Source organism: Balaenoptera physalus, assembly GCF_965194825.1.
Source record: "Balaenoptera physalus genome assembly, chromosome: 10".
Taxonomy (NCBI): Eukaryota; Metazoa; Chordata; class Mammalia; order Artiodactyla; family Balaenopteridae; genus Balaenoptera; species Balaenoptera physalus.
In genome coordinates, this window is record NC_138889.1 from 63,802,344 (window position 1) to 63,830,285 (window position 27,942).

Sequence of the window (27,942 nt, forward strand, 5' to 3'; positions counted from 1 at the left end):
GTCCATCCATGTTGCTGCAAATGGCATTACTTCGTTCTTTTTATGGTTGAGTAATATTCCATTGCATATAAGTACCACATCCTCCTAATCCATTCTTCTGTCAATGGACGTTTAAGTTGCTTCCATGTCTGGCTATTGTAAATAGAGCTACAATGAACATTGGGGGTGCATGTATCTTTTCAAATTACAGTTTCCTACAAATATAGGCCCAGGAATGGAATTGCTGGATCATGTGGCAACTCTATTTTCAGTTTTTTGAGGAACCTCCATACAGTTTTCCATAGTTGCTGCACCAATTTACATCCCCACCCACAGTGTAGGAGGGTTCCCTTTTCTGCCCACCCTCTCCAGCATTTGTTACTTTTAAACATTTTAATGATGGCCATTCTGACTGGTGTGAAGTGATACCTCATTGTAGTTTTGATTTGTATTTCTCTAATTAGTGATGTTGAGCATCTTCTTATGTGCTTATTGGCCATCTGTATGTCTTCTTTGGAGAAATGTCTATTTAGGTCTTCTGCCCATCTTTTGATGGGTTGTTTGTCTGTTTGCTTGTTTTAAAACCCAGATTTATAGAATTGCCATTACATGATGCTATCTTTTATTTTTAATTAAATTAAATTTTATTTATTTATTTTTGTCTATGTTGGGTCTTCGTTTCTGTGTGAGGGCTTTCTCTAGTTGCGGCAAGCGGGGGCCACTCTTCATCACGGTGTGCGGGCCTTACACTATCGCGGCCTCTCTTGTTGCGGAGAACAGGCTCCAGACACGCAGGCTCGGTAATTGTGGCTCACGGGCCCAGTTGCTCCGTGGCAAGTGGGATCTTCCCAGACCAGGGCTCGAACCCGTGTCCCCTGCATTAGCAGGCAGATTCTCAACCACTGTGCCACCAGGGAAGCCCGGGTTGTTTGTTTTTTTGTTATTGAGTTGTATGAGCTGTTTGTATACTTCGTAAAGTAAGCTTCTGTTGGTTGTACTGTTTGCAGGTATTTTCTCCCATTCTGTACGTTGTCTTCTCATTTCATTGATGGTTTTCTTTGCTGTGCATGTTTAATATTTTTGATGTTTGTTTTGTGACCCAGGATGTGGTTTATTTTGTTGCATGATCTCCAGAATCTTGAAAAAATATATTCTGCTGTTGATGGATGGACTGATTTATACGTGTCCATTAGAATTTGTTAGTGGTGTTATTCAGGCCTTCTCTATCTTTGCAGATTTATTGTCTAGTAGTTGTATCAACTAGTGAGAATGGGCTATTAAATCCCCAATTATAAATGTAGATTTGTCTGTTTTTCCTTATAGTTCTATCAGTTTTGGGAGGAGCTTCAAGATGGCGGAAGAGTAAGACGCGGAGATCATCTTCCTCCCCACAAATACATCAGAAATACATCTGCATGTGGAACAACTCCTACAGAACACCTGCTGAACGCTGGCAGAAGACCTCAGACCTCCCAAAAGGCAAGAAACTCCCCATGTACCTGGGTAGGGCAAAAGAAAAAAGAAATAACAGAGACAAAAGAATAGGGACGGCACCTGCACCAGTGGGAGGGAGCCGGGAAGGAGGAAAAGTTTCCACACACTAGGAAGCCCCTTCGCGGGCGGAGACTGCGGGTGGCGGAGGGGGGAAGCTTCGGAGCCACGGAGGAGAGCGCAGCCACAGGGGTGCGGAGGGCAAAGAGGAGAGATTCCCGCACAGAGAAGCGGCACCGAGCAGCACTCACCAGCCCGAGAGGCTTGTCTGCTCAGCCGCCGGGGCGGGCGTGGCTGGGAGCTGAGGCTCGGGCTTCGGTCGGATCGCAGGGAGAGGACTGGGGTTGGCGGCGTGAACACAGCCTGAAGGGGGCTAGTGCACCACAGCTAGCCGGGAGGGAGTCCGGGAAAAAGTCTGCAGCTGCCAAAGAGACAAGAGACTTTTTCTTGCCTCTTTGTTTCCTGGTGCGTGAGGAGAGGGGATTAAGAGCGCTGCTTAAAGGAGCTCCAGACACGGGCGCGAGCCGCGGCTATCAGCGCAGACCCCAGAGACGGGCAGGAGACGCTAAGGCTGCTGCCGCCGCCACCAAGAAGCCTGTGTGCAAGCACAGGTCACCATCTACACCGCCCCTCTGGGGAGCCTGTGCAGCCCGCCACTGCCAGGGTCCCGTGATCCAGGGACAACTTCCCCGGGAGAACGCACAGCGCGCCTCAGGCTGCCGCAACGTCACGCCGGCCTCGGCCGCCGCAGGCTCGCCCCGCCTCCTCCGTACCCTCCCTCCCCCCGGCCTGAGTGAGCCAGAGCCCCTGAATCAGCTGCTCCCTTAACCCCATCCTGTCTGAGCGAAGAACAGACGCCCTCAGGTGACCTACACGCAGAGGCGGGGCCAAATCCAAAGCTGAACCCCGGGAGCTGTGCGAACAAAGAGAAAGGGAAATTTCTCCCAGCAGCCTCAGGAGCAGCGGATTAAATCTCCACAATCAACTTGATGTACCCTGCATCTGTGGAATACCTGAATAGACAACGAATCATCCCAAATTGAGGAGGTGGACTTTGGGAGCAACGATATATACATATTTTCCCCTTTTTCTCTTTTTGTGAGTGTGTATGTATATGCTTCTGTGTGTTATTTTGTCTGTATAGCTTTGCTTTTATCATTTGTCCTAGGGTTCTGTCCTTTTTTTTTTTTTTAAATTACTTAAAAAATTTTTTCTTAATAATTATTTTTAATTTTAATAGCTTTATATTATTTTACTTTATTTTATTTTATTTTATCTTCTTCTTTCTTTCTTTCTTTCTTCCTTTTCTTTCTCCTTTTTATTCTGAGCCATGTGGATGACAGGCTCTAGGTGCTCCAGCCAGGCATCAGGGCTGTGCCTCTGAGGTGGGAGAGCCAAGTTCAGGACACTGGTCCACAAGAGACCTCCCAGCTCCACATAATATCAAACGGCGGAAATCTCCCAGAGATCTCCATCTCAACGCCAAGACCCAGCTCTACTCAACGACCAGCAAGCTACAGTGCTGGACACCCTACGCCAAACAATTAGCAAGACAGGAACACAGCGCCATCCATTAGCACAGAGGCTGCCTAAAATCATAATAAGGCCACAGACACCCCAAAACACACCACAAGACGTGGACTTGCCCACCAGAAAGACAAGATCCAGCCTCATCCACCAGAACACAGGCACGGTCCCCTCCACCAGGAAGCCTACACAACCCACTGAACCAACCTTAGTCACTGGGGACAGACACCAAAAACAACGGAAACTACGAACCTGCAGCCTGTGAAAAGGAGACCCCAAACACAGTAAGTTAAGCAAAATGAGAAGACAGAGAAACACACAGCAGATGAAGGAGCTAGGCAAAAACCCACCAGACCTAACAAATGAAGAGGAAATAGGCGGTCTACCTGAAAAAGAATTCAGAATAATGATAGTAAAGATGATCCAAAATCTTGGAAATAGAATGGAGAAAATACAAGAAACGTTTAACAAGGACCTAGAAGAGCTAAAGAGCAAACAAACAGTGATGAACAACACAAGAAATGAAATTAAAAATTCTCTAGAAGGAATCAATAGCAGAATAACTGAGGCAGAAGAACGGATTACTGACCTGGAAGATAAAATAGTGGAAATAACTACTGCAGAGCAGAATAAAGAAAAAAGAATGAAAAGAACTGAGGACAGTCTCAGAGACCTCTGGGACAACATTAAATGCACCAACATTCGAATTATAGGGGTCCCAGAAGAAGAAGAGAAAAATTAAGGGACTGAGAAAATATTTGAAGAGATTATAGTTGAAAACTTCCCTAATATGGGAAAGATATTCTTTTTAAATGTTCTATTGTCCGTCTTTATCCTACAAGTAATTTAACCTCTCTTTATTATTTTGTAACTCTTTAATTCTTTGTGTCACATTGGGGCACATTTTTCTGATCTATCTTTAAGTTTCTAATGATCTCCTTAGGTCTATCTAATAAGCTGTTTAACCAATCCATTGTTTTAATTTTTTTAATTTCAAGGATTGCATTAAAAAATTAATAGATATTATTTTTTAAGAGTAGTTTTAGGTTTATAGAAAAATCGAGTAGAAAGTAGAGAGAGTTCCCATATACACCCTACCCCCCTCCTCCTCCTTTGATCAGAGAGTTTCCCCTATTTTTAGCATCTTGCATTAGTGTGGCACATTTGTTACAGTTAATGAACCAATACTGATACATTATTATTAATGAAAGACTGTAGCTTATATTAGGGTACACTCTTTGTGTTGTATAGTTTATGGGTTTTGAAAAATGTATAATGACATGTATCCACCATTATAGTACTATTCAGAATATTTTCAATGCCCTAAAAATCCCTGTATGCCCCTATTTATCCCTTTCCTGCTCCTTCAAAATTCCTGAAAGTCATGGATTTTTTTTTACTGTCTCCATAGTTTTGCCTTTTTCCAGAATGTCATAAGGTTGGTATCATACAGCACGTAACCTTTACAGAGCACCTTATTTTGCTGAGTATAACGCTTTTAAAATTCCTCCCTGTCTTTTTGTCTTATCTCACTTCTTTATATTGCTGAATAATTTTCCATTGTTCGGATGTACCTGAGTTTGTTCATCCATTCACCTGTTCAAAGGCATTTTGGTTGCTTCCAAATTGGCAATTATGCATAAAGATTCTGTAAATGTCTGTGTGCAGGTTTTTGTGTAGGCATAAATTTTCAGCTCCTTTGGGTAAATACTAAGAAGTGTGATTGCTGGATCAAGTGGTAAGAGTATGTTTAGCTTTGTAGGAAACTGCAGAACAGTTTTCTAAAGTGTCTTTACCATTTTGCATTTCTACCAGCAATGAATAAGAGTCCTATTGATCCACATTCTTACCAGCATTTGGTATTGTTAGTGTATTGGATTTTAGCCATTCTAATAGGTGTGTAGTGGTATCTCATTGTTGTTTTAATTTGCATTTCCTTAATGAAGTATGATGATATTGGGTATTTTTTCATATGCTTATTTGACATCTCATTGGACCCTCCTTACCAGGACAGCTATTGGTTAATTTATCAACATTTTCCTCCCCAGACTATACAATCACGGCAAGTTTTAGCCCAAATAATGCTTTGCAGGTTCATGACTATGAATGCTCAGGCTAACCTTTCTTATTGGTGTCCAGAGAAAAAAATAGAGGGATTGTTACTTGACAGGAGAGACAGTTCTCCAGCAAGAAGGAATGAAGAGAGGGTAGGAGCAGGTGTAGTTGTATTTTAAGATTTAATGTCTTGAATTTGTGTGGGTTTCTCACTGATCAGTTCTGATTTAGCAGGCTACCTTTTCTGCCAAAGGTAGAGAGGTGGGTTCTTGAATCAAGGTTGGAGGTTTGAATAGGGTGTATACACGAAGCATTAATTAGGTGGGGTGGGAGAATGAGCTGACGAGCAAATGTGTAAACTTGCTGGGCTCTGTTGGTAGTCTAGGTTGGTAATCATTTAATGGCACCATTCTGTTCTCTGGGTGACTACCCAAATCTAGTTATTGATTCGGTGTATAATAATTTTGGGATGGGCCAGAAAGAATGGAGAAAAAGATTTAAAGGATTTGAGAATACTTAGAAGAGATTTATTATAATGAAGAGCATGGAATCTAAACTTAAGAATCACACAGAGTGGGTTGGTGGTTTGGAAAGAAAATTGTAGTGTTAATAGATTAGCAGTTTTTGTGAGGCTTAAAAAACAGGCATAGTTAAGACATACTTGGGCTTAAGTACTTGTGGCTGGACAGTGGGATGTTTGAATTAGTGAATTTGGAAGAGGAGAAAGGAGGTGGTTATGGGAGTGCATAACTACAGTAGGGTGAAGGGAAAGACAACTCAGATTAGGAGGAAATGGAATCAAGAGCACAGGATGAAGAATTAGCTTTCCACATGGACACCGAAGTCACTCTAATACTAATGTAATGACTTGCATATATTTGTTTATGAGGGAATTGAAAAGAACTTAAGACAGCATTGAAGAGTAGAAGGGAGATAGCATGAGTCTCAAAGCAGCATTAGTCTATAAGAAAGTGAATGAGCATTATTTTGGAACAAAACCTGGGAAATATTTGGAAGTAAAAATGGCCCCCAAATCGGTTTATAACTTTAAAATATCAAGAGCTCCCACAAGTTCTAAATATATGGCAACAAAGTACTAATGAACAAAAATACTTAACTGGAGGATTTTGCTTTTTGTCTCTGTACCATAAATTCCACAAAGGCACCTGTGTTGTTCACTCTTGTATTGCAAAGGGCCTGGCACAGAGTAGGTTGCCAGTGAAAAAATTTAACTTCGTCACAAAAAAAAAAACTATAAATAAATATTAAAGTATGAAAAAATTACATCAATAAAAACTACATGGAAATAGAAACATTGCCATAATAATTTCCTTCTTTTGAATATTGAATATTTAAATAAAATAATCTGGAAAACATACAGAAGTTTATCTATAAATATACTCATCACAGAATTTTTTTAGTGAAGTATAGTTGGTTTATAATATTCTGTTAGTTTCAGATGTACATCGAAGTGATTCAGATATATATATATATAATTTTTTCAGATAATTTTTCATTATAAGTTTTTATAAGATATTGAATATTTTCCCCTGTGTTACACAGTAAATCCTGTTGCTTACCTATTTTATATATAATGGTGTGTATATACTCCTAATTTATCCCCCCTCTTTCCCTTTTGGTATACATAAGTTTGTTTTCTATGTTTCGTCACAGAATATATTTTTTTAAATGTCTTTATTGAAGTATAATTGCTTCACAATGTTGTGTTAGTTTCTGCTGTACAACAAAGTGAATCAGCTATATGTATATATGTATCGCTACATCCCCTCTCTCTTGAGCCTCCCTCCCACCCTCCCTATCCCACTCCTCTAGGTCATCACAAAGCATCGAGCTGATCTCCCTGTGCTATGCAGCATCTTCCCACTAGCCATACATTTTACATTTGGTAGTATATATACATCAGTGCTACTCTCTCACTTCGTTCCAGCTTCCCCTTCCCCACCGTGTCCTCAAGTCCATTCTCTACATCTGCATCTTTATTCCTTCACTGCCACTAGGTTCATCAGTACCGTTTTTTTTTAGATTCCATATATGTACATTAGCATACAGTATTTGTTTTTCTCTTTCTGACTTACTTCACTCTGTATGACAGACTCTAGGTCCATCCACCTCATTACAAATAACTCACTTTCATTTCTTTTTATGGCTGAGTAATATTCCATTGTATATATTTGCCACATCTTCTTTATCCATTCATCTGTCGATGGACATTTAGGTTGCTTCCATGTCCTGGCTATTGTAAATAGTGCTACAGTGAAAATTGTGGTACATGTCTCTTTTTTTTTTTTTTATAAACATCTTTATTGAAGTATAATTGCTTTACAATGGTGTGTTAGTTTCTGCTTTATAACAAAGTGAATCAGTTATACATATACATATGTTCCCATATCTCTTCCCTCTTGCATCTCCCTCCCTCCCACCCTCTCCATCCCACCCCTCTAGGTGGTCACAAAGCACCGAGCTGATCTCCCTGTGCTATGCGGCTGCTTCGCACTAGCTATCTATTTTACATTTGGTAGTGTATATATGTCCATGTCTCTTTTTGAATTATGGTTTTCTCAGGGTGTATGTCCAGTAGTGGGATTGCTGGGTCATATGGTAGTTCTATTTTTAGGTTTTAAGGAACCTCCATACTGTGCTCTATAGTGACTGTATCAATTTACATTCCCACCAACAGTGCAGAAGGGTTCCCTTTTTTCCACACCTCCAGCATTTATTGTTTGTAGATTTTTTGATAATGGCCATTCTGACCGGTGTGAGCTGATACCTCATTGTGGTTTTGATTTGCATTTCTCTAATGATTAGTGATGTTGAACATCTTTTCATGTGTTTGTTGGCAATCTGTATGTCTTCTTTGGAGAAATGTCTATTTCAGTCTTCTGCCCATTTTGGGATTGGGTTGTTTGTTTTTTTGATATTGAGCTGCATGAGCTGCTTGTATATTTTGGAGATTAATCCTTTGTCAGTTGCTTCGTTTGCAAATATTTTCACCCATTCTGAGGGTTGTCTTTTCCTCTTGTTTATGGTTTCCTTTTCTGTGCAAAAGCTTTTAAGTTTCATTAGGTCCCATTTGTTTATTTTTGTTTTTATTTCCATTTCTCTAGGAGGTAGATGAAAAAGGATCTTGCTGTGATTTATGTCACAGAGTGTTCTGCCTATGTTTTCCTCTAGGAGTTTTATAGTGTCTGACCTTACATTTAGGTCTTTAATCCATTTTAAGTTTACTTTTGTGTATGGTGTTAGGAAGTGTTCTAATTTCATTCTTTTACATGTACCTGTCCAGTTTTCCCAGCACCACTTATTGAAGAGACTGTCTTTTCTCCATTGTATATTCTTGCCTCCTTTGTCAAAGATAAGGTGACCATATGTGGGTGGGTTTATCTCTGGGCTTTCTATCCTGTTCCATTTATCTATATTTCTGTTTTTGTGCCAGTACCATACTGTCTTGATTACTGTTGCTTTGTAGTATAGTCTGAAGTCAGGGAGCCTGATTCCTCCAGCTCCATTTTTCTTTCTCAAGATTGCTTTGGCCATTCTGGGTCTTCTATGTTTCCATACAAATTGTAAATTTTTTTGGTTCTAGTTCTGTGAAAAATGCCATTGGTAATTTGATAGGGATTGCACTGAATCTGTAGATTGCTTTGGGAAGTAGAGTCATTTTCACAATGTTGATTCTTCCAATCCAAGAACATGGTATATCTTTCCATCTGTTTGTATCATCTTTGATTTCTTTCATCAGTTATCATAGAATATATTTAACAGAGGAAAATGGAAGCTATATAAATATTCAATATTAGTGGATAGGTTAAACATATTGTAGTACATCACCAAGGTGGAATATTTAGTTACATATTTTTTCAAGAAATACTTACAGAGTACAGGCATACATCATTTTACTGTGCTTTGCTTTATTGAACTTTGCAGATATTGCATTTTTGTTTACAAATTGAAGGTCTGTGGCAACCCTGCATCGAGCAAGTCTATCAGCACAATTTTTCCAGCAGCATTTGTTCACTTCGTGCCTCTTTGTCACATTTTGATATTTCTCTCAGTATTTCAAACCTTTTTATTATTATTATATTTATTATAGTGAACTGTGATCAGTGATCTTTGATCTTACTATTGTAATTGTTTTGGGGTGGCAAGAACTGTTTGCACGTAAGATAGAGAAAACTTGATGATAAATGTGTGTGTTTTGACTGCTCATCTCTCTCCCTCTCCTTAAGCCTCTCTATTGCCTGAGATGCAACAATATTGAAATTAGGTCAATTAATAACCCTACAATGGCCTTCTTGTGTTCAAGTGAGGGAAGAGTCACACATTTTTCACTTTAAATCAAAAGCTAAAAATGATTAAACTTATTGGGGAAGACATGTTGAAAGCCAAGATAGGCCAAAAGCTAGGACTCTTGTGCTAAACAGTTAGCCAAGTTGGAAATGCAAAGGAAGTTCCTGAAGGAAATTAAAAGTGCCACTCCAGTGAATTATGAGAAAGTCAAACAGCCTTATTACTGATATGGAGAAAGTTAGTGGTCTGGATAGAAGATCCAACAAGCCACAACATTCCCTTAAGCCAAAGTCTAATCCAGAGCAAGTCCCAAACTCTCTTAAATTCTATGAAGACTGAGAGAACTGAGGAAGTTGCAGAAGAAAAGTTTGAATGTAGCAGAGGTTGGTTCATGAGGTTTAAGAAAAGAAGCCATCATACAACATAAAAGTGCAAGATGAAGCAGCAAGTGCTGATGTAGAAGCTGCAGAGGTACAAACTATTATGTATAAAATAAGCTACAGGGATATATTGTACAACACAAGGAACATAACTAATATTTTATAATAACTGTAAATGGAATATAACCTTTAAATATTGTGAATTACTATATTGTACACTTGTAATATAGTATTGTACATCAACTCTACTTCAATGAAAATAAATAAATAATTAAAAAAAGAAAATCCTTCAATGAAAGAATCAAAGCATTAGTCTAAATACAAAACAATACAATTAAATTTTAAGTGGATTTGATTTTGTTCAACATTTTATTAGGGTGCCATTAACATAGTTAGCACTTAATACACATTGGCTTGAATGAGTGGTGAATGAATACATGAATGTTTGAGAGACTCTATAGCAGGGATCCATGGCCTGTTAGGAACTGGGCTGCACAGCAGGAGATAAGTGGTGGGCAAGCGAGCTGTATTTACAGCTTCTTCCCATTGCTCGCATTACTGCCTGAGCTCCGCCTCCTGTCAGATCAGCTGCGGCATTAGATTCTCATAGGAGCGGGAACCCTACTGTGAACTGCGCATGTGAGGGATCTAGGTTGGAAGCTCCTTATGAGAATATGATGCCTGATGATCTGAGGTGGAGCTGAGGCAGTGATGCTAGCACTGGGGAGTGGCTGCAAATACAGATTACCATTAGCAGAGAGGTTTGACTTCACGGAGACCATAGTAAATCAATTGCTTGCAGATTCATATCAAAACCCTATCAGTGAGTGGCAAGTGAAAACAAACTCAGGGCTCCCAGTGATTCTGCATTATGGTGAGTTGTATCATTATTTCATTATATATTACAATGTAATAATAATTGAAATAAAGTGCACAATAAATGTAATGCACTTGAATCATCCTGAAACCTGCCCTACCCCCCCTCTGCCCCCACTGTCTGTGGAAAAATTGTCTTCCACGAAACCGGTCCCTGGTGCCAAAAATGTTGGGGACTGCTGCTCTATAAGACTCCAGTTCCTGAAGTGTTTCTATGCCTTCTGCAAGTCAGGGTTGATGAAGATGCACTGGAATAAGTTCCGGGGACTTGACCAAGGCCCTAACCACATTCCCATCCTTTGCCCTGCCCTCTCACTCCAAAACTTCTCTCCCACCTCCTTTTCTCTCTTAAGCTCATATAACCTCTCCAGCATTCTTTTCACATGAGGCTTCTGGCACTCAGACAAGAAGGGTTAAGGGCTTTACAGTTACATCACTAAGGAGATCCTCAGTAGAGGAGATCCTAGGGGAGAAGAGAGTCACATGAGTAAGCCCATGGTCCCCAAAGATGCTCAGAGAAAAAATAATTTGCCCTGCAGTTCCTCCTCCGGCTTGGTCCCCTGGCCATTGAACACAGTCTGCTGGTTATCGGAATACCCTGCCATCCAGGCAGGGGCATGGCTCCAGTCTGTGATTCCTGATGGCTGTGATAGACAGTTTGGGGTGAGGAGAGATGTAGGTTGGTACTGACCAGGGTGGGCTGGTGCCTCTTTGGGTCCTTCTGCCTATGGGCAGGAATGGTGGGGATAAAGGAGGTGAGAAACAATAGTGAATTGTCTTCATCATTTGGTCACCCACTAGAGGCTGTATTTGGAATTCTCCATCCCCTGAGAGCAGAGTCAGAGAGGACAGACCAAAATGTGTCTGCAGAAGCTTTGTGGCATGGTAGAAACAGTGGCATGATAGGCAAGAAATCTTAACTCACTTCCTCTGTGGCCTTGGGAAAATTGCCTTTCCTTCTGTGGCTTTTGTAAATAATAAATCATACAACAAGATTATTCTAAAGCAGGGATTGCCAAAAATTTTTTGTAAAGGGCAACAGCAAATATTTTAAGTTTCGAATGTGGTCTCTGCTGCAACTATTCAATCTGTCCCACGAAAGCAGTCATAGACAATACGTAAATAACTGGGCATGGTTGTGTTCCAGTAAGATTTTATTTATAAAAGAAGGTGGTGGGCAGGATTTGGCCCACAGGCAGCAGTTTGACGACTGCTGGTATAAAGTGTCAACCAGCATTGATATTTTACATCTCTGATTCATGTTTGGGCAATTCCAGGGTGGAACTGGTGAAGCAGGGTGGGGGGTTGTCTTGTGAATTGCATTCCCAGAGACAGTTATTTGTTCTGGCATATGTTAGAGGACTGTCAGGCTGGAGACAGAGGTGAGAGTTGAATAACATTTGGAATCTCCACCTCCCTGAGGAAACTGATTTAATGGGAGGAAAGCCAGCGTGCTGAATGGAGATAGGCAAAGTTATGACTTAGATAAGTGAGAGGGAGTTTGACTGGGTAATGACTGTGCGAATTTCGGTGGGTATCTACATGAAGGAAAGTTTAAAACTGTGTGTGTGTGTGTGTGTGCGTGCGTTCATGGGGAAGGGCCATTTGTGTGAATAGGGAAAATGTGTGTTAGTGTGTAAATCATCAAAATTTGTGTGAGTAAATGTGTGTTGTGACTGTATAAATGAATGTGTATGATAATATGGTAATATGAATGGAAGTTTGTGTGTTTGTGGATTTGAAGCAGGCAGAGCTGGAATTGATCTCAGGTAGGTCTAAAGCCCATATGATTTTTCCTCTATTACATTGTCTTACATGTCTCAGACATTCTGGCAAAATAAAAGAATGAGAAGGGAGTGGAGAGGAAGCCAAAGAAAGGTGGTTAGATAATCAGCAAACAAAAGTGGACGTTTCAAAAGCTAATGGAAACTTTGGCTCTAATAATCTCGGATTCAAATATCAGCTTAGCATCTAACAGGTTGTTTGACTTTGGGCAGTTGCCATATGAGATTAGTTTCTTCACGCACGAACTAGTGATACTTTCAATTTCATACATTTGGTGCAATAATTAGAAATAATACATATATCTAACAGTAGATATTTAATGGTTGCTATCATCAAATAAAGAAGTATTAGTGATAGAAATTGGAGATTACTAGTAATCAGAAATGAAATGTAATATTAGATTTGGCAACTGTGATATGATAGATTGTTTCAGAAAAGGAAGCTTTAGTGGCATATTGGTGTTATAAGTAAAATGGCATTGGGTAAAGATTACGAGGGTGGTAAGAGGATAGATGAAGAGAGTGCACATCCCTCCTTTTGTAAACCGAGGTGAACGGGGGAAGAGACACACTAAGGAGAAGGGGCCAGCAGAGAGGGAGAGTTTGAAATTACCAGAGTGACAGATTAATGGAGAGAAGGTTGGGGTCCAGTGCACAAATGGAGGGCTGAGCCTTGAATGGGAGCGAGAGGGAAAAGACAATTCAAATATAAATTTGTAGGTGGCAGAATGAAGGTGGTTAAGGGAATTAACAACAGGTGACTTTTGTTTTTTCCCTTGGCTCAGGAGTCAGGAAATCACAAGCACCTGATGAAGGGGACCAAGGTGGAGTAAGGTAGACGTGATGTGATTCAAAGCATGGTGTGGGTAGCCAAATTCTAGCTCCACCATTTACCAGCCAGGTGACCTTGGGTGGGGGGATGACGAACTCTCTAAGCTCTCTTTGCTCTCCATTGGTAAAATGGGAAAACGAGTACAGTTATCTCACATGATGGTGATTGAGATAATGCACGTGCAGCCCTTAGTGCAGAGCTGCTCCTAACCGATCTCAGTCTCAGTTCTCCAACCTGCCTCTTCCCTTCCCCACCCTTCTTACACAGTACTGCCAGAGAGAGAGCGACCCAAAATGCAAACTGCACCATGCCATTCTCTCACTACAAACCCTTCAGTGGCTCCAACTGCTTCAACATAAATTCTAAACTCCTTACACTTGTACCCAGAGCCCTCAGTGACATGGCCCCTACTTCACTGCCTGACATTATTTCCTATCATTTCGTGCCATGTCCTCCAGGCTATGGTAACCCTGAATCATGATAATTTTCCTCCAAACTCCATGTCCTTTCAGATCTCTGTGACTTTGTGTTCTCCCCTCCCCTCATGACTTTACTTGGCAAACTCTTACTTATTTTTCAAGGTTCAACCCAGGGTGGCACCTTTAGAAAAACTTTTCTGAACTCCTAGAAAACTTTCCATGTTTCCACAGCCCCTGTGTTTAACATTCTTCTACACTATCTGTATTGTATAGCTATTTTGTTTAATTGTCTGTCTCCCCTCAAGTAGGTCCTCCAGGAGCCATGGTACATGCTCAGTGTGTTCAGTAAGGTTTGTTAAATTGATAATTAACTCAGTTACCGTTTGCCTTTTGAGATGCATATCCCATTCTGATGGTCAAAGTGGAAACTGCAGTGTTATCCACAGCTCTCAACTGTTTGTAACAATCTGATGCTAAGATCCTATGGCATTCTAGAGCTGGAACAACTCTCTTACAGATATCTAGTTCAACTTTAGTTTTAAAGTGATAAAAGAGAAACCCAGAGCAGGGAAGTAATTTTACTGAGATCACATAGCTGGTGAATAGAATGGCAAGGAGTTTTAACCCATGTTTCCTGATTTCCTGACCAGGTCCCTTTCTACTTCTCATTCAGTGAAAAATGATCTGTTTCCACCTCCCCTACTCCAGCCCCATTCACCTTTTTTGGAAAGAGAGAAGAGATGACTGCCAAATCCCATATACCAACATCCAAATGACTCATCCCAGGCATGGCAACCCCCATCCACACTGGTACCAGCCATTCACTCTTCATTCTGCTGGAGATCCCTGGCCTGGGAGACCAGCACATATGGATCTCTCACCCCTTCTTTATTTCTTACCTTGTTGCTGTCCTTGGGAATAGCCTCCTTGTCTTCGTCATCGTCACTGAATGCAGCCTCCATGAACCCATGTACTTCTTCCTCTGCATGCTAGCTGTGGCTGACCTCATCTTGTCCACTACCACTGTGCCCAAAGCCCTGGCCATATTCTGGTTCCATGCTGGAGAGATTTCCCCTGATGGCTGTGTCACCCAAATCTTCTTCATCCATGCCACCTTTATTGCTGAATCAGGAATTCTGTTGGCCATGGCATTTGACTGCTATGTGGCCATCTGTGACCCACTGCGCTATGCCACAGTGCTCAGTCGTGAAGTGATCATAAGGGTTGGTCTGGCTGTGGTCCTGAGGGGCTTCTCTGTATACTCCCAGATGTGCTCCTGGTGAAGAGACTACCTTTCTGCCATAGCAATGTGCTACCACATACCTACTGTGAGCACACGGCTGTTGCTAAATTTGCTTGTGCTGACATTCGTGTCACTGTCTGGTATGGCTTGTCTGCTCTGCTCTCGACTGTAGCGATAGATGCCTTGCACATCTTGGTTTCCTATACCTTCATCCTCAATGCAGTCTTCCGCCTCCCTTCCTGAGGAGCTTGGCAAAAGGCCCTAGGCACATGTGGCTCCCATCTTGGGGTCATTTCCATGTTCTACTGACTGGCATTTTTACCATAATTGCCCAGCAGTTTGGGCGTCACGTTCCTCCTTATGCCCACATTCTGCTGGCAAACATCTGCATGTTAGCCCCTCCTATGCTAAACCCCATCATTTATGGGGTCAAGGCCAGGCAGATTCAAGAGTGTGTGGTTAGTACTTTGTCTTCACAGTGGGAACACTGCTGAGTTTGTGTGACAGGTGATATGTTTATCAACATAGGACCTCACATTTCCTTTGCCTACTTTGTAGAGGTTTATGAACAAAGGGTGGTACTGGCTGTGAACAAAGTGATTTGTCATGGCTTTTAAAGACAGAATGCCATGTTATCTTGAGAAGGGTGGTGTTTAGGAAAGAGCACAAGTTGTCTGATCAGAAGTAGCTTTGAGTCCTGGGTTCACCAAAAGTGATGTGTTTGGCCTGGAGGAAGTTACTTATTCTCTTAGAGACTCTTCTTAGCGCATGCATAGGGTTCCAGAAAAATAGAAATATCAAAACCAAACTAAATCATATTAAACAATGAGAACTATTTTCTACAATGAACTTGTCTAGGACATTGAAATTAAAACCTATAGGCAGAATTATATTAATTTAATAATATATACATTTGAGATATCTATATTTATATCTATAAACTTTTATTCTGAATTAGAAAAGGGACCAATGGAACAGAATAAAGAGCCCAGAAATAAACACTTGCATATAAGGTCAATTAATCTTTGATAAGGGTGTCAAGAATTCTCAATGAGGAAAGGACAGTCTCTTAATAAATGATGTTAGGAAAACTGGATATTCACATGCAAAAGATAGAAATTGGGCCCTTATCTTACACCATACACAAAAGTTAACTTGAAGTGGATTAAAGACTTAAATGTAAATCCTGAAACTGTAAAAATCTTGGAAGAAAATACAGAGAAACACTTCTTGATATTGGTCTTGGCAATGATTTTCTTGATATCACACCAAAAGTATAGGCAACAAAAGCAAAATAAAGATGTGGGACTACATCAAACTAAAAAGCTTCTGCACAGCAAAGCAAACAATCAGTAAAATGAAAAGGCAACTATGGAATGGGAGAAAATATTTACAAATCATACATCTGATAAGGGGTTAATATCCAAATATATAAAGAACCCATGAAACTCAGTAGCAAAACTCAATAGCAAAAACCCCACAAAAAACAAAAAACAAATAACCTGACTAAAAAAATGAGCAAAAGACCTGATTAGAACTTTTTCAAAGAAGACATACAAATAACCAATAGGAACATGAAGAGATCCTCAACATCACTAATTACCAGGGAAATGTGAGTCAAAAAAAAAAAAAACACCACAATGAGATATCACCTGAAACCTGTTAGAATGGCTATTATCAAAAAAAAAAAACAAAAAACAAACAAGAGATAACAAATGCCGACAAGGATATGGAGAAAGGGGAACACTTGTGCACTGTTGGTGGGAATGTAAGTTTGTGGAGCCATTATGAAAAACAGTATGGATGTTCCTCAAAAAAGTAAAAATAGAACTATCATATGATTCAGAAATTCCACTTCTGGGTATATATCTGAAAATAATGATATCAGTATCTCAAAGAGTTATATGCACCCCCATGTTCATTGCAGCATTATTTACAATAACCAAGACATGGAAACAACCTAAGTGTCCACTGACAAATGAATGGATAAATAAAATGTGATATATATATATATATATATGTACATACACACACATATATATACATTTATGTTATTCAGACATAGAAAGGAAATCTTGCCATTAGTGACAACATAATGAACTTGAAAACATTACACTAAATGAAATAAGTTAAAGATAAATACTGTATGATCTCATTTATAAGTGGAATCTAAAAAAAAAAACCAATCTCATAGAAACAGGGAACAGATTGGTAGTTGCCAGAGGTGAGGGGTTGGGAGTAGGAGAAATGGGTAAAGGTGGTCAAGGGTACAAACTTCCAGTTGTAAGATGAATATGTTATAAGGATGTAATGCACAGCATGATGACTATAGCTAACAATACTGTATTGTATATTTGAAAGTTCCTAAGAGAGTAGATCTTAAAAGTTCTCACCACACACATACACAAATATAACTATGTGAGATGACAGATGTGTTAACTAACCTTATTGTTGTAACTATTTTGCATATATATGTATATTAAATCATTACATTGAGTACCTTAAACTTACAAAATGTTATATCTCAATAAAGCTGGGAGAAAAAAAGACAAATGTGGTACATATACACAATGGAATATTATTCAATCATAAAAAAGGAAATCCTGCTATTTGTGACAACATGAATAAACCTGGAGTACCTTATACTAAATGAAATAAGCCAGACACAGAAAGACAAAAACAGTATGATTTCTCTTATATGTACAATCCAAAAAAATTGAACTTTGGTAAGCATAAATTCATTTTCTATGTCTGTGGGTCTGTTTCTGTTTTGTATATGAGTTCATTTGTATCATTTTCTTTTAAGAGTCCACATATAAATGATATCATATGATACTTGTCTTTGGCTTACTATGATAATCTTGTGTGTGACATGCAGGTGTGTACTTGCATCACTTGTTAGTAGTTATTGGTGGAGATAAAAGTTGAGATACTATGAAATCTCTATTTAATTCCTTTTGGTTGAGACCCAGGGGATGGCAGTATGTCATCTGTGTAATGTACATCTCCAAGTATCAGGGTAACCCAATATGTCAAGGTATTCAGATTTTGAGAAATGAGAATATTTAAGTTTATATCATTATGGCAGTCTCCTCCCACCAGTATATCAATTGAAGGGGAAAAAAAACACCATCATTTACACTGGTCAAACCCAAGATAGAGACACAGAGAAGCAGAAAAGCTGATTTCATACCCTACCCTTCTATTAAAAAATATTTCTCTATGACCCATGTTGGGTATACAGAATCCAACCCTCCCCCAGTACATCCCATTCATAGAGGACTGAGTTCTCCTCCATATTCTCTCCAGTGTATCAACCAAGGCACTGGTCGACTTTGCCAACTCACACTGATTTAACTCTGTGACGTTGTCTCTTGCCTGAGGATTCTGTTCTTTTAATCTTTCCATCAAAGTATCTTCTTTCTGTCCAGTGTTAAGATAGACCATTACTCATTCCTAGAAACAACTCCTTTATCAATAAGCTCTTTTTAAGGTCACTGACATCTTTGTATAGTATCTAAGTTTTTCATGAAATATTGAGACGTGCTAAGGGCAATCTGAGATTCTATTTTAGATCAGAAATCAGGGTTCCTAGAAGGAGAGTGGCTCTCAGGCAGCCTCCTGATGCTCAGGTGCAGAGCTTCATTGTGCCAACCTTAAAAGCTTAAATTCAAGAAAGAGTTTGCTGAAACCAGGTGATCCTGTTACCTCCATCCTGGCCTTCACACCAGTAAGGGTTCAACTGGAGAAGGAGAACTAGCAGGAGATAAATATTAAGAGATTTACTTATTTATTGCCAAACATTCACTTATACAACAGTGGGAGCTGGCAAAGCAAGTTGTAAATCCGCAGGGCAGGCTATCAGAAAGGGGAAGCTGGGACTCCTGGGCATGCGTTGAAGCTTCTTTTTCACAAGTGGAATAGCTTCTTCAGGAAAGCCTCAGATCTGCCCTTAGGGACTTTCATCTGATTGAACATTAGGCCCACCCAGCTTATCTCAGACAGTCTCCCTTATTTAAAGTCAAATGATTATGGACTTTGATGACATCTACAAAAATACCTTCACAGCAACATCTGGATTAGTGTTTGATTGAAAAACTAGGGGCTTATAGCCTAGGCAAGTTGGCATATCAAAACCCATCACACCTGCCATTTATATTGATATACCCTTTAACCAACTCCACTAACAACAAGATGTGGTTGGGAGATAATAGTGGGAATGGGGGAGCACATCCGGCTGGATATTTAACATGGCAATCCAAGGCACGCATAATTCAGCCTTTATTTTACCTTTTTTTTTTTTGGCTGCACCATGGGGCTTGCGGATCTTAGCTCCCTGACCAGGGATTGAACCTGCACCCTCAGCAGTGAAAGCGTGGAGTCCTAACCACTGGGCCACCAGGGAATTACCTCAGCCTTTATTTTAAAAGTGTGGCTGCTAATGGCTGTTTTTCTATAGGCAGTGGGGAGCCACTCATGATCTGATGCGTGTATGTTGGAAAGATAATCCTAGATGTGTATGAGACAGGAATGATGGGGTAGACTGAGGCCCAATTTATTCAGGAAGCCCTTTGCAAGATACGTAGTAGGGATCTGACCAAAGGCCTAGAGATGGAGAGGAGAAAACAAAACTCGAATCACATAAGGAAGGCAGAAACATGTTTTAGTTGATCCAGATGAGTTTGGGGGCCAAATACAAGTAGCTTGTTTCATGAAGGGAATCCTAAAGCAATGCAGGGCAGGAATATTGGTGTTGCAGGTCATTTGACATAGACCTCTGGTGACCTCCTTGCCACAGTTTGCCTGCTGGCATCCTGACACCTCTGCAGAGACAAAGGTGGTTTGGAGTTCATGGGCAAAGGAGACAGGGCCAGTGGCTGAGAAGGGGAACCAACAGAGAGGTGCTGGTGTCCAGAGAGAGCCATCTGGATCCCTACGAGCCCATCGTCAGTGGACAGAGGATCAGAGGGGCCGCATTTCTTCCTCCGTCATTGAAACCAGGATTGAAGAAGGGCCGCAGAGGTCCATTGAAGGCACATTCAGAGAAGGTGTAGATGAGGGAACCATGGTCAGTGATGTTGTAGAAGGAAACAGTGCTGGCCTCATAGTCTAGGAAGATCCCAACTCGGCGTGGAGGCACCTGAAGGTGGAGTGGGGTATGGGGGCAGGTGCCAGCCTCATAGTTTTGTTTGTTCCATAGCCAAATTGTCCAGAAGCCATTGTTGGGGCTGAGCAAAAACTGCCCCTTCCTCTGCACGGAGTCTCTACAAACCCCCAGGTCCCAGGCCTCCTTTTCCGTCACATCTACCTCCCAGTAAACTTTTCCAGAGTCAAAGCGCTGGGCACCCAGGACCATGGGGTAGGTATCAAATCTCTCCTCATTTTCAGGCACTTCCTGCTGGGTGTTTCCAAGCCTCACTTGTCTCCGATTCTTCGAAAGGATGAGCCACGGATTGGCTGTATGTGGATCCAGAGTGATGTGTACTGCAGAGAGAAGACCACAGTCAGGCCAGGAGAGTGTGGGGAGTCAGTGACCCTGTGCCTATGGTGGGGGGATGTGGATGAAAGGGTGACCCTGAGCCTCACTGGGTGAGGAAATGACGCCCTAGCCAACTCTGACCCTTGCCCTGACCTTTGAGGCAACCACCTTCCCTATTTCTGCCCCTGCCCCACCTACTCTGACCTGCCATCACTCCCCAACCCTGGGATGCACTGTGCATCCTCCTTATCCCCTTTCACTCCTGGCAGGCCAGTCCCACACCCCTGGTACTGGCCTCACCTCCACATGTCCTCAGCATCTTCTTAACCCCGGGCACGTAGCACACATTCCTCAGGTCTGGGGAGGTGATGTCCAGCTCCTTCAGGTTCCAGGACTCACTCCTGTGGGAAAAAGAGTTAGAGACCCTGACTCCAACTCCTACCTCACCCTTCCCAAATCCTGTTGCTATAATCGCCTTCGGGGATGACTGATAATTTAATATAATGCAAATTTGCAAAAACACCTCCTGTGTTAGGATTCCTGAGGGTGAAGGGCAAAAGGAGGTAGGATTTAGTTTCTATCCAAGCCTTGCTGGCTACAGTGGGCCTCTGCAGCACCTGGACAGTCTGTATCTCCACTCCGAGCCTGAGGTCACCACGCAAGCACATTCTGTTTCATTTTACATCAAGGTGTCTGATATAGGCTGAATCACTTCCATGAGGAACCTAAGGAGTCCCACCCCTATCGTGGGTCTTACCCATGGCTCTTTCTGGGAGGTTTGAAACTGGTTAGATTCTTTTTAAAGAAGGAGTCCCAGCAGGCTGTAGACTCAGAACTTCTCTGTTGGTCATAACTTCACTTTGTGAAGACGTTACAGTCCAATTACTTTGGGCAACTCACCAACTGAGATGCCCATTAATTAGCCTTCTGAGACCAGAAAATATTTTATGGAGGATTGGGTCTTTGAGAATAGGGAAGAGGATGGGGATAACTTCAATGCACATTTTCTAACTCAAAACCATTTTTCACAGGTATATATGCCTCCTGCTGCCCCATCTTCTAACAAAGAAAACCTCTCCTTACCTTTCCAGGACACTTTTCACCTCCTGAGGAGAAAAGAGACAAGAGAGTAAGATCTGGAGTCATTGGTTTAGGACTGAGACTTCAGTCCTGTGGGTGACGCGATGCCACCCTGAGGTCCACAGGACACTGCTCTCTGCCCCATCCCTCTGGGCCAAGGCCCAAAAGACGCTTCCGACAAGCTTGGAACAAAAGGCATGTGTGGGTGCTTGTGGGGGAAGCAGAAACCCAGCACGGGTGTGACTTACAATTAGGGGAAGGAAGAGCAGCTTACAAACTCTGACTGAGAAAACAAATTAAAAAGACCAGATTCTTGGTGGGGGTGGGTGGGAGAGAAAAAAGGGGCAAATAGCCAGCCTGGCTGAGGCCCAGAGACAGTCACAGCGAAAGAATGGCCAAGTCAGCATGCACAGAATGCACAGAAACTGCTCTTATTTGTGGGCTTGCACCATTTGGGGAGGAAGGGCTGGCTAGTTAGAGCTCTGTCCTCTGCTGTAGTTAACGTAGCCCCTGTCACGTATGTGAAACCAAAACATCTGAGAATATTCTGTGGCAGGGGTTGGGGTCCTTACCTGGGAACCGGCAGGCTCCTAGGCCCAGGCAAAAGTGCCTTAGAAAGCTCTGCTCAATGCTGGGCAGAAGCAAGACTTAGATAATGGGAAGAAGAGAGCCTGCCAAGTCAAACCAATCCTGTGGGCTTTTTTGCACAAACCAGAAATGGCTTCATGACCATATCTGACCCCGAGACAGTGAAAAGGTGCAGGGAAAAGAGGAACCATAGAATGTTATAGCAGAGGGACTTTTGAGACCATCTAGTCCAAAGCTTCCCAAAGTGAGGCAAGCATATCATTGGTGGATATGAGATGACTTTAAGTAGAACACACATCAATGAATTTATAAAAAATAGTTAAAAAAAATTCATTAATGTGTGTTCTACTTAATACCTCTTACTGTTCAGGTGAACTTGGTTAAGCTATTTAGCTTTAGTCTCTCACTAAATCTCTTCACATCTCTGCACCTTAGTTTTCTCATCTATGAAATGGGGATAACAGTAGCATCCACCTCATTGCATTGTCATGAGGGACTAAACACCTGGCATGTTTTATGTGCTATTTAAGAATTTGCAGTTATTAATATTATTGTTATGAAATACATTAGAAAATGTATCAGTAACATAACACATGGCTACTATTGCTTAGGACAAATTTCTTTTTCTTTTTTTTGTATAACTTGTCTTGTTTAATTGTTACTAAACTCCTATTAGGTAAGTACTGTTATTTATATTCCATTTACAGATTAGGAAACAGGCATAGAACAAGCAAAGTCACAAGGATAGCCATATAACTCAATAATTCATGCAATTAGCATATACATCTAAGCTATATTACCAAATGAGAACACTGGCTTAGGCCAAATAAGGGAGAAACAAAGTTACATTTTAATATTTCTCTAAAATTCTCATTTCCTGGTCCTGATTTTCCTGGGAGGACAAAATTATGCTCACAAGGTTTAATTTTATTTCTGTTATTTTACTTTTAGCTTTATTTCCTCATTTCCAATCTACTGTTTTTATGTTCAGTAGGTATTTCATAATATAAATGATAATAAAATTAACTAACATTTATGCAACCACATACTGTATTCCAGGTACTGTTCTAAGCATTTTATACGTACTGAAACCGAGCAGGACCCTGTGCGGCTTTCCCAAGAGCGGACCCTGTTTTTGCCCCCTGTCTCTTTTTTTCTTATTTTTTAAATTGAAGTATAGTTGATTTCAATTGAAGTACAGTTAATGTTTCAGGTGTACGGCAAAGTGATTCAGTTACACATATATATACATATCGATTCTTTTTCAGATTCTTTTCCATTATAGATTATTGCAAGATATTGAATACAGTTCCCTGTGCTATTCAGTAGGTCCTTGTTATTTATCTATTTTATATACAGTAGTGTATATCTGTTAGTCCCAAATCTCTAATTTATCTCCCACCCCCTTTCCCCCTTGGTAACCATAAGTCTGTTTTTTATGTCTGTGATTCTGTTTCTGCTTTGTAAAATAAGTTCCTTTGTATTATTTTTTTAGATTCCACATATAAGTGATATCATGATATTTGTCTGTGAGGACAAATTTCCTTTTAAACTAAATTTATTCAGGTAAAAGAGTGAGACAATTTAAAGAAAAAAGTAACATGCTCAAATCATTTGGGTAGTTCACAGAAGTAGCAGAATGTGTAAAGACGATAAACTTATGACTAAATCCTGGGGAAACCCTGTTATTTAGCCCACTCCCTCCCCCTTGTTTCACAAATAGAGAAATTAGGTCTAGGAAAGGAAAATGACAACTTAGGGTTAACAGAGAGAACTGGTGGCAGGGCTGGGGCTGGGCTACTGTCTCTTGGAGATATGTAATACTATAATATCCGTTTAACATATGAGAAACCTAATCCTCAGAAAGATTAAGGTACTTTCTCAAGGTCATGAATCTGGTATGTATTAGAGCAGGCACTTACCAGAGATGTCCATTTCTTTTAATTGCTGCATGGAATATTCCCACCTAAATTTGTACCTTTCCATGCCTTGAATGCAAACCACTCATGGGTCTGAATTCCAGTTTGTTTTATTTAAGAAAACTCCAGGGACCAAGTCTCTGTGTGCTCTGAAGGTAGCCCCGAAGAGCTCTGGCTTTTTTCAATTACTCCTTGCATCTCAGAGGGGAGCCCGTCCTCAGGCCTCACCTGCAGCAGTTCCAGCGCTGAGCCCCGACTCCTCCTCTCTAGCTCTGCGATCAGCTCCTGCAGGGCCTGGCTCTGCTGGGCCAGCCCGGCCTCTGTGGCCCCCAGGACTCTCAGCTCTTCCCTCTCATCCGCCTCCAGCTTCTGCAGTTGCCTCTGCTCCTCTTCAGCCAGGAAGTTTTTCTGTCTTACAAACTCTTCATGAACCCTCAATTTGTGTGCCTCAACCTTCCCCTTTGGTGTCAATGGAAAGAAAAGAGGTGGTTTTTTTATCACAGTCTCCTAAGCTTTGGGACTGGAAGTGCCCATATCTATTTCTATTCCTCGAAGACTCACCACTCTGGCTCTGTCTGGGGATAAACACACACGTATACAGTTTTGCTGGGGAGGTAGGGGGCTGAGGCTCCTGGGACTAAGAGGGGAATGGGACCGGTGGGAGCGCACCACAGCTGCCCTCCAGCCACAGCTGCATCTGCCTATGGTATCGGAGATTTCCTCAACCTCCTTCAAATCACCACCCAAACATGCCCCTTGGTCTTCATATCTCAGTGAGTAGCTGAGGGAGGAACACCTGGCCCCACCGCCAACAACCTCGCAAAGACAGGCTCACAACCCCGTTCCTAAGTTCTGGGGGAAAGGAGTCTTTGGGATATTCTTGGCTTGCTCTCTCCTGCTTGTAACTGGAGGGTCACTCGATGACACAGGGTGACCCCTTTTGCCACCACAGCCTGACTCACCCTTCCCCGGTCCCAGATCTTCCTCTTCTGGGATCTCTTGGCCATGAGCTCCTTCCGCTCCCTCCTAGTCCCTGACACGCCCCACCTCCTAATGCCTGGTGCAGAACAAGCTGTAGCTCTCCATTACACTTTGGACCAGTGATCTGGACATGGTCAAGCAACCAACTGGTCAGACTGTTTTTCCTACCTTAGACCTTGATGGTTCCCTTAAGTCTGTTCCTCACAGCCCTTGTCGTTTCCTGACAGGCCAAGCCACTGGCATCTCTCCTGGGATTCCTCTGTCCCAGACACTGAGGCTCTGTGCTGTCATCTCCAGAGACTGGGCTCAAGCAGCAGGAGCTTCAGGGTATGTCTTGTCCCTCAGCACCTTCTCTTAAGACTCTCCATCTGATTGGGAGCTCTCTTTGAGCTCCACCCTTTTTTATTCCCCTCCATCAGGAGACCTAGGGGACAGTTGGTTCTTGGGGAGTGACATATAGGGACTGGCGTAGCTACGGTTAGGGCTTTCTTGAGTCCAGGACCCTGGACCCTCCCCAGGCTTCTGATCTAAGATTCCCTTCAGGACATGACTCTTGCCTTCCAGGCTGCTTTCTTCATTGCAACATCCACTTCCAACTTCTCAGCCAACTCCTGCTTGTTTCTTAGTTTCTGTAGTGCCACCTGGAGCTTCTCCTGCAGAGAAAGATAGCAGGTTAATGTCCACTCAGATCAAGAAGTAAGATGCGGTGGCATGAGGTGGGGGAAGAGCATACTGGTTCTTAGAAAAGTCTGAGTGCAGAGGATCAGCAAGAACTAGAGTCTGTTTGGGGTAGGAATTCTGTGGATGGGAAGACTTTGGAAAAAGCCTGATGTTTCTTACAAAATAGAGCCACACTGTTGGGGTAGTAGGGATGGGGGCACTACTCATTCTTAATTAACCAGGAGGCCACAAGGAAATATGATCCATGCAGCATTTTCCCATTGCATATACCCTGCTCCTGGGGAATGAGAAAATTGTGCTGAGCTTGCAATTCTCCCCTTAAATTAGACACAGAAGGCAGGAGACCCCCACCCTTTCCCCATCCCCTCAACTCCACAGGTGACTCCCTCCCATTCCCAGCCCTGGGGAACAAAGCAGTCATCAAGGCCCTATCCCCTTTCTACCTGTTCGCGCCTCCATGCTAAGGCCTCACCTGGTACTCCTGAGCAGCCTCCTCAATGGGGACCATGGGGTGGTCACGGTGTTTCTGGGACTGCGAACACACCCAGCAAAGCGCCTTTCCATCTTTCTTACAAAATAGGTGAAGTTTCTCTCTGTGCACCACACACAGCTCGCCTTGTGTGCCCTCCTTGGCATCCTGGCTGATTTTTCTAAGATTCTCCACCATGTTGGCCACCTGTCGATTGGGCCGGAGGTTCCGGAGCAGGAAGTGGTGCCGGCACACAGGACAGACGCTGCCCCCATTTTTCCCAACCTCAGAGATGCATTCCTGGCAGAAGCTGTGACCACATTCGATGCTCACGGGCTCCACCATGGGATCCAGGCAGATAGCGCACGTGACCTCCTCCCACATCATTGCCAAGGGCACTGCTGAGGCCATAGGGGTAATGTTCCTATTCAGCAGCACTGGGGAGATCTTCCAGTGGCCTAGTGGGAGGGAAGAAGAGGAAAGGAGGAGACGAGAAGAGCTGTGTGAGAAAAGCAAGACAATTCAAAGGAAACCACCAGGCAGAGTGAGCTGGAGGGGGTGAAAACAAGAAAAGAAAAGGAACTCAACCTGAATAACAAGAGCTTCTCCTCCACAGTCTGGTTCACTGATCCAGTCAGACAGAAGGGGAAACTGAGTCCCCAAAAGAGAGAGCAAAAATTGTTGAGAACCTGAGATACAGCTGCTTACAATTCAACTTTCATCATGTCCATCTCTTCTTAAGCTCTCAGTGCTCAGGCTTTACCTGTCCATCTTCCATCTCAGGTCACTGGTCTTCGACTCTGTTGAGAGCTAATCCTAATAGTAGCGACCATTTACCATGCACCTTCCAGGTGCCAGGTGCTACATACTTCACGTAGATCTTCATTAATTTTTGCAATAATGGCAGGAACTATCTATATCTATCTATCTGTAGTATGAATATATATAAGAATATTTATTCTTATATACTCTCATAAGTATATATGTATATCTGTATGTGCACGTATGTATATGTGTATATGTATATACATATGTGTACACACACACACATACACACGAATGTGTGGTTGATTGAGCACTTCCTGGGCTCTTCTCTCAGCTACTCTGAACCTGGCACCTGTCTTCGTTTCTTCCAGGGCATAGACCCATACGTTTCTAACACTCTAAGCAACCCTGTCCCTCTCACCTCCAGAGGGGGCCTTTTGGGGATGGGAGTCTCAGGGATTGCAGACCCACCCCACACCGGGCTCCCCTGGACCACCCTCCGAGCTAGGTTGCCATCCTAGTTCTCCCAGTTTCCCTGGGTCCTTCATCCCAGCTCAGGTGCTGGCAGCAGGGCAGCCCGAGCTCCTTCTTGGAAGTCAGGTTCGCAGCCCAGCCTCCACCCAGGCAGCAGGGGAAGAACTGCTGGGTTAGGGTTGAGGGAGACCTGTTGCGAAGGGAAAACTGAGATCTAAGGCTCTAGGGGTGGGGACTGCTTAGGAAGGGGCTCTTCCGATCTGGGGAAGGGGGAGAGGTCCCCAAGGCAGGGCTGGGGTACCTCGGTCTAGCCAAATTCACTCACCTTTTCAAGGCACTTAGCAGATACTAGCCGGCTGCCTGTTTCACTTTCGATTTCCTGTCAAAGGCCAGTCTGAAAGGGAGGGGGCGGAGCAGGAGGAGAGTGGGCGGGGCAAAGGGAGGAGGAAGGAGGAGGGGTTGAGGTGCGGCCTGCGACGCGAGCCGTGGGCTGGGGCTTTTTGGAGGCTGGGACTGAGTGAAAGCTCCGCAGCATTTAGTCCTTGCTTTGCGCTCCCTCCCGTGTCCCCATTGTCTAATAGAGTAAAATATCGTTATCTGCTACGTGGAGGA

General features: G+C 42.4%; 1 protein-coding gene, 1 long non-coding RNA gene and 1 pseudogene across 4 annotated transcripts in view; 1 reads left to right on the forward strand and 2 right to left on the reverse strand.

The window, feature by feature from the left end:
- Positions 1-27,942, reverse strand: part of LOC309637238 — a 135,516-nt gene that overhangs the window by 70,677 nt on the left and 36,897 nt on the right. The gene's annotated exons all lie outside the window — the stretch shown is intronic.
- On the forward strand, positions 2,217-17,829 carry LOC309637205 (olfactory receptor 52B4-like; annotated as a pseudogene). The gene has a single exon. The product of its transcript is annotated as an olfactory receptor 52B4-like (transcript).
- On the reverse strand, positions 19,541-27,780 carry TRIM21 (tripartite motif containing 21). 2 transcript variants are annotated; one of them, XM_082411403.1, is made up of 7 exons: positions 27,656-27,780; positions 26,095-26,549; positions 25,499-25,594; positions 24,189-24,419; positions 21,457-21,479; positions 20,674-20,774; positions 19,541-20,378 (listed from the first exon to the last, which is right to left on the reverse strand). In XM_082411403.1, the coding sequence occupies exons 2-7, from the start codon at positions 26,500-26,502 to the stop codon at positions 19,828-19,830; spliced, it is 1,410 nt and encodes a 469-aa protein (XP_082267529.1). In that variant the 5' UTR covers positions 26,503-26,549; positions 27,656-27,780; the 3' UTR covers positions 19,541-19,827. The 2 variants fall into 2 exon arrangements, with proteins under 2 accessions (XP_082267529.1, XP_082267530.1); XM_082411404.1 differs by lacking the exon at positions 27,656-27,780 and adding an exon at positions 26,680-27,604.

Coding starts and splice junctions, on each gene's coding strand:
- TRIM21 (XM_082411403.1), bottom strand. CDS start 26,502: ATGGCCTCAGCAGTGCCCTTGGCAATGATGTGGGAGGAGGTCACGTGC. Junction 20,775..21,456: donor GTGAAAAGTGTCCTGGAAAG/GTAAGGAGAGGT, acceptor TTTTTCCCACAG/GAGTGAGTCCTGGAACCTGA. Junction 20,379..20,673: donor GATGCTGAGGACATGTGGAG/GTGAGGCCAGTA, acceptor TTCTCTCTGCAG/TACACATCACTCTGGATCCA.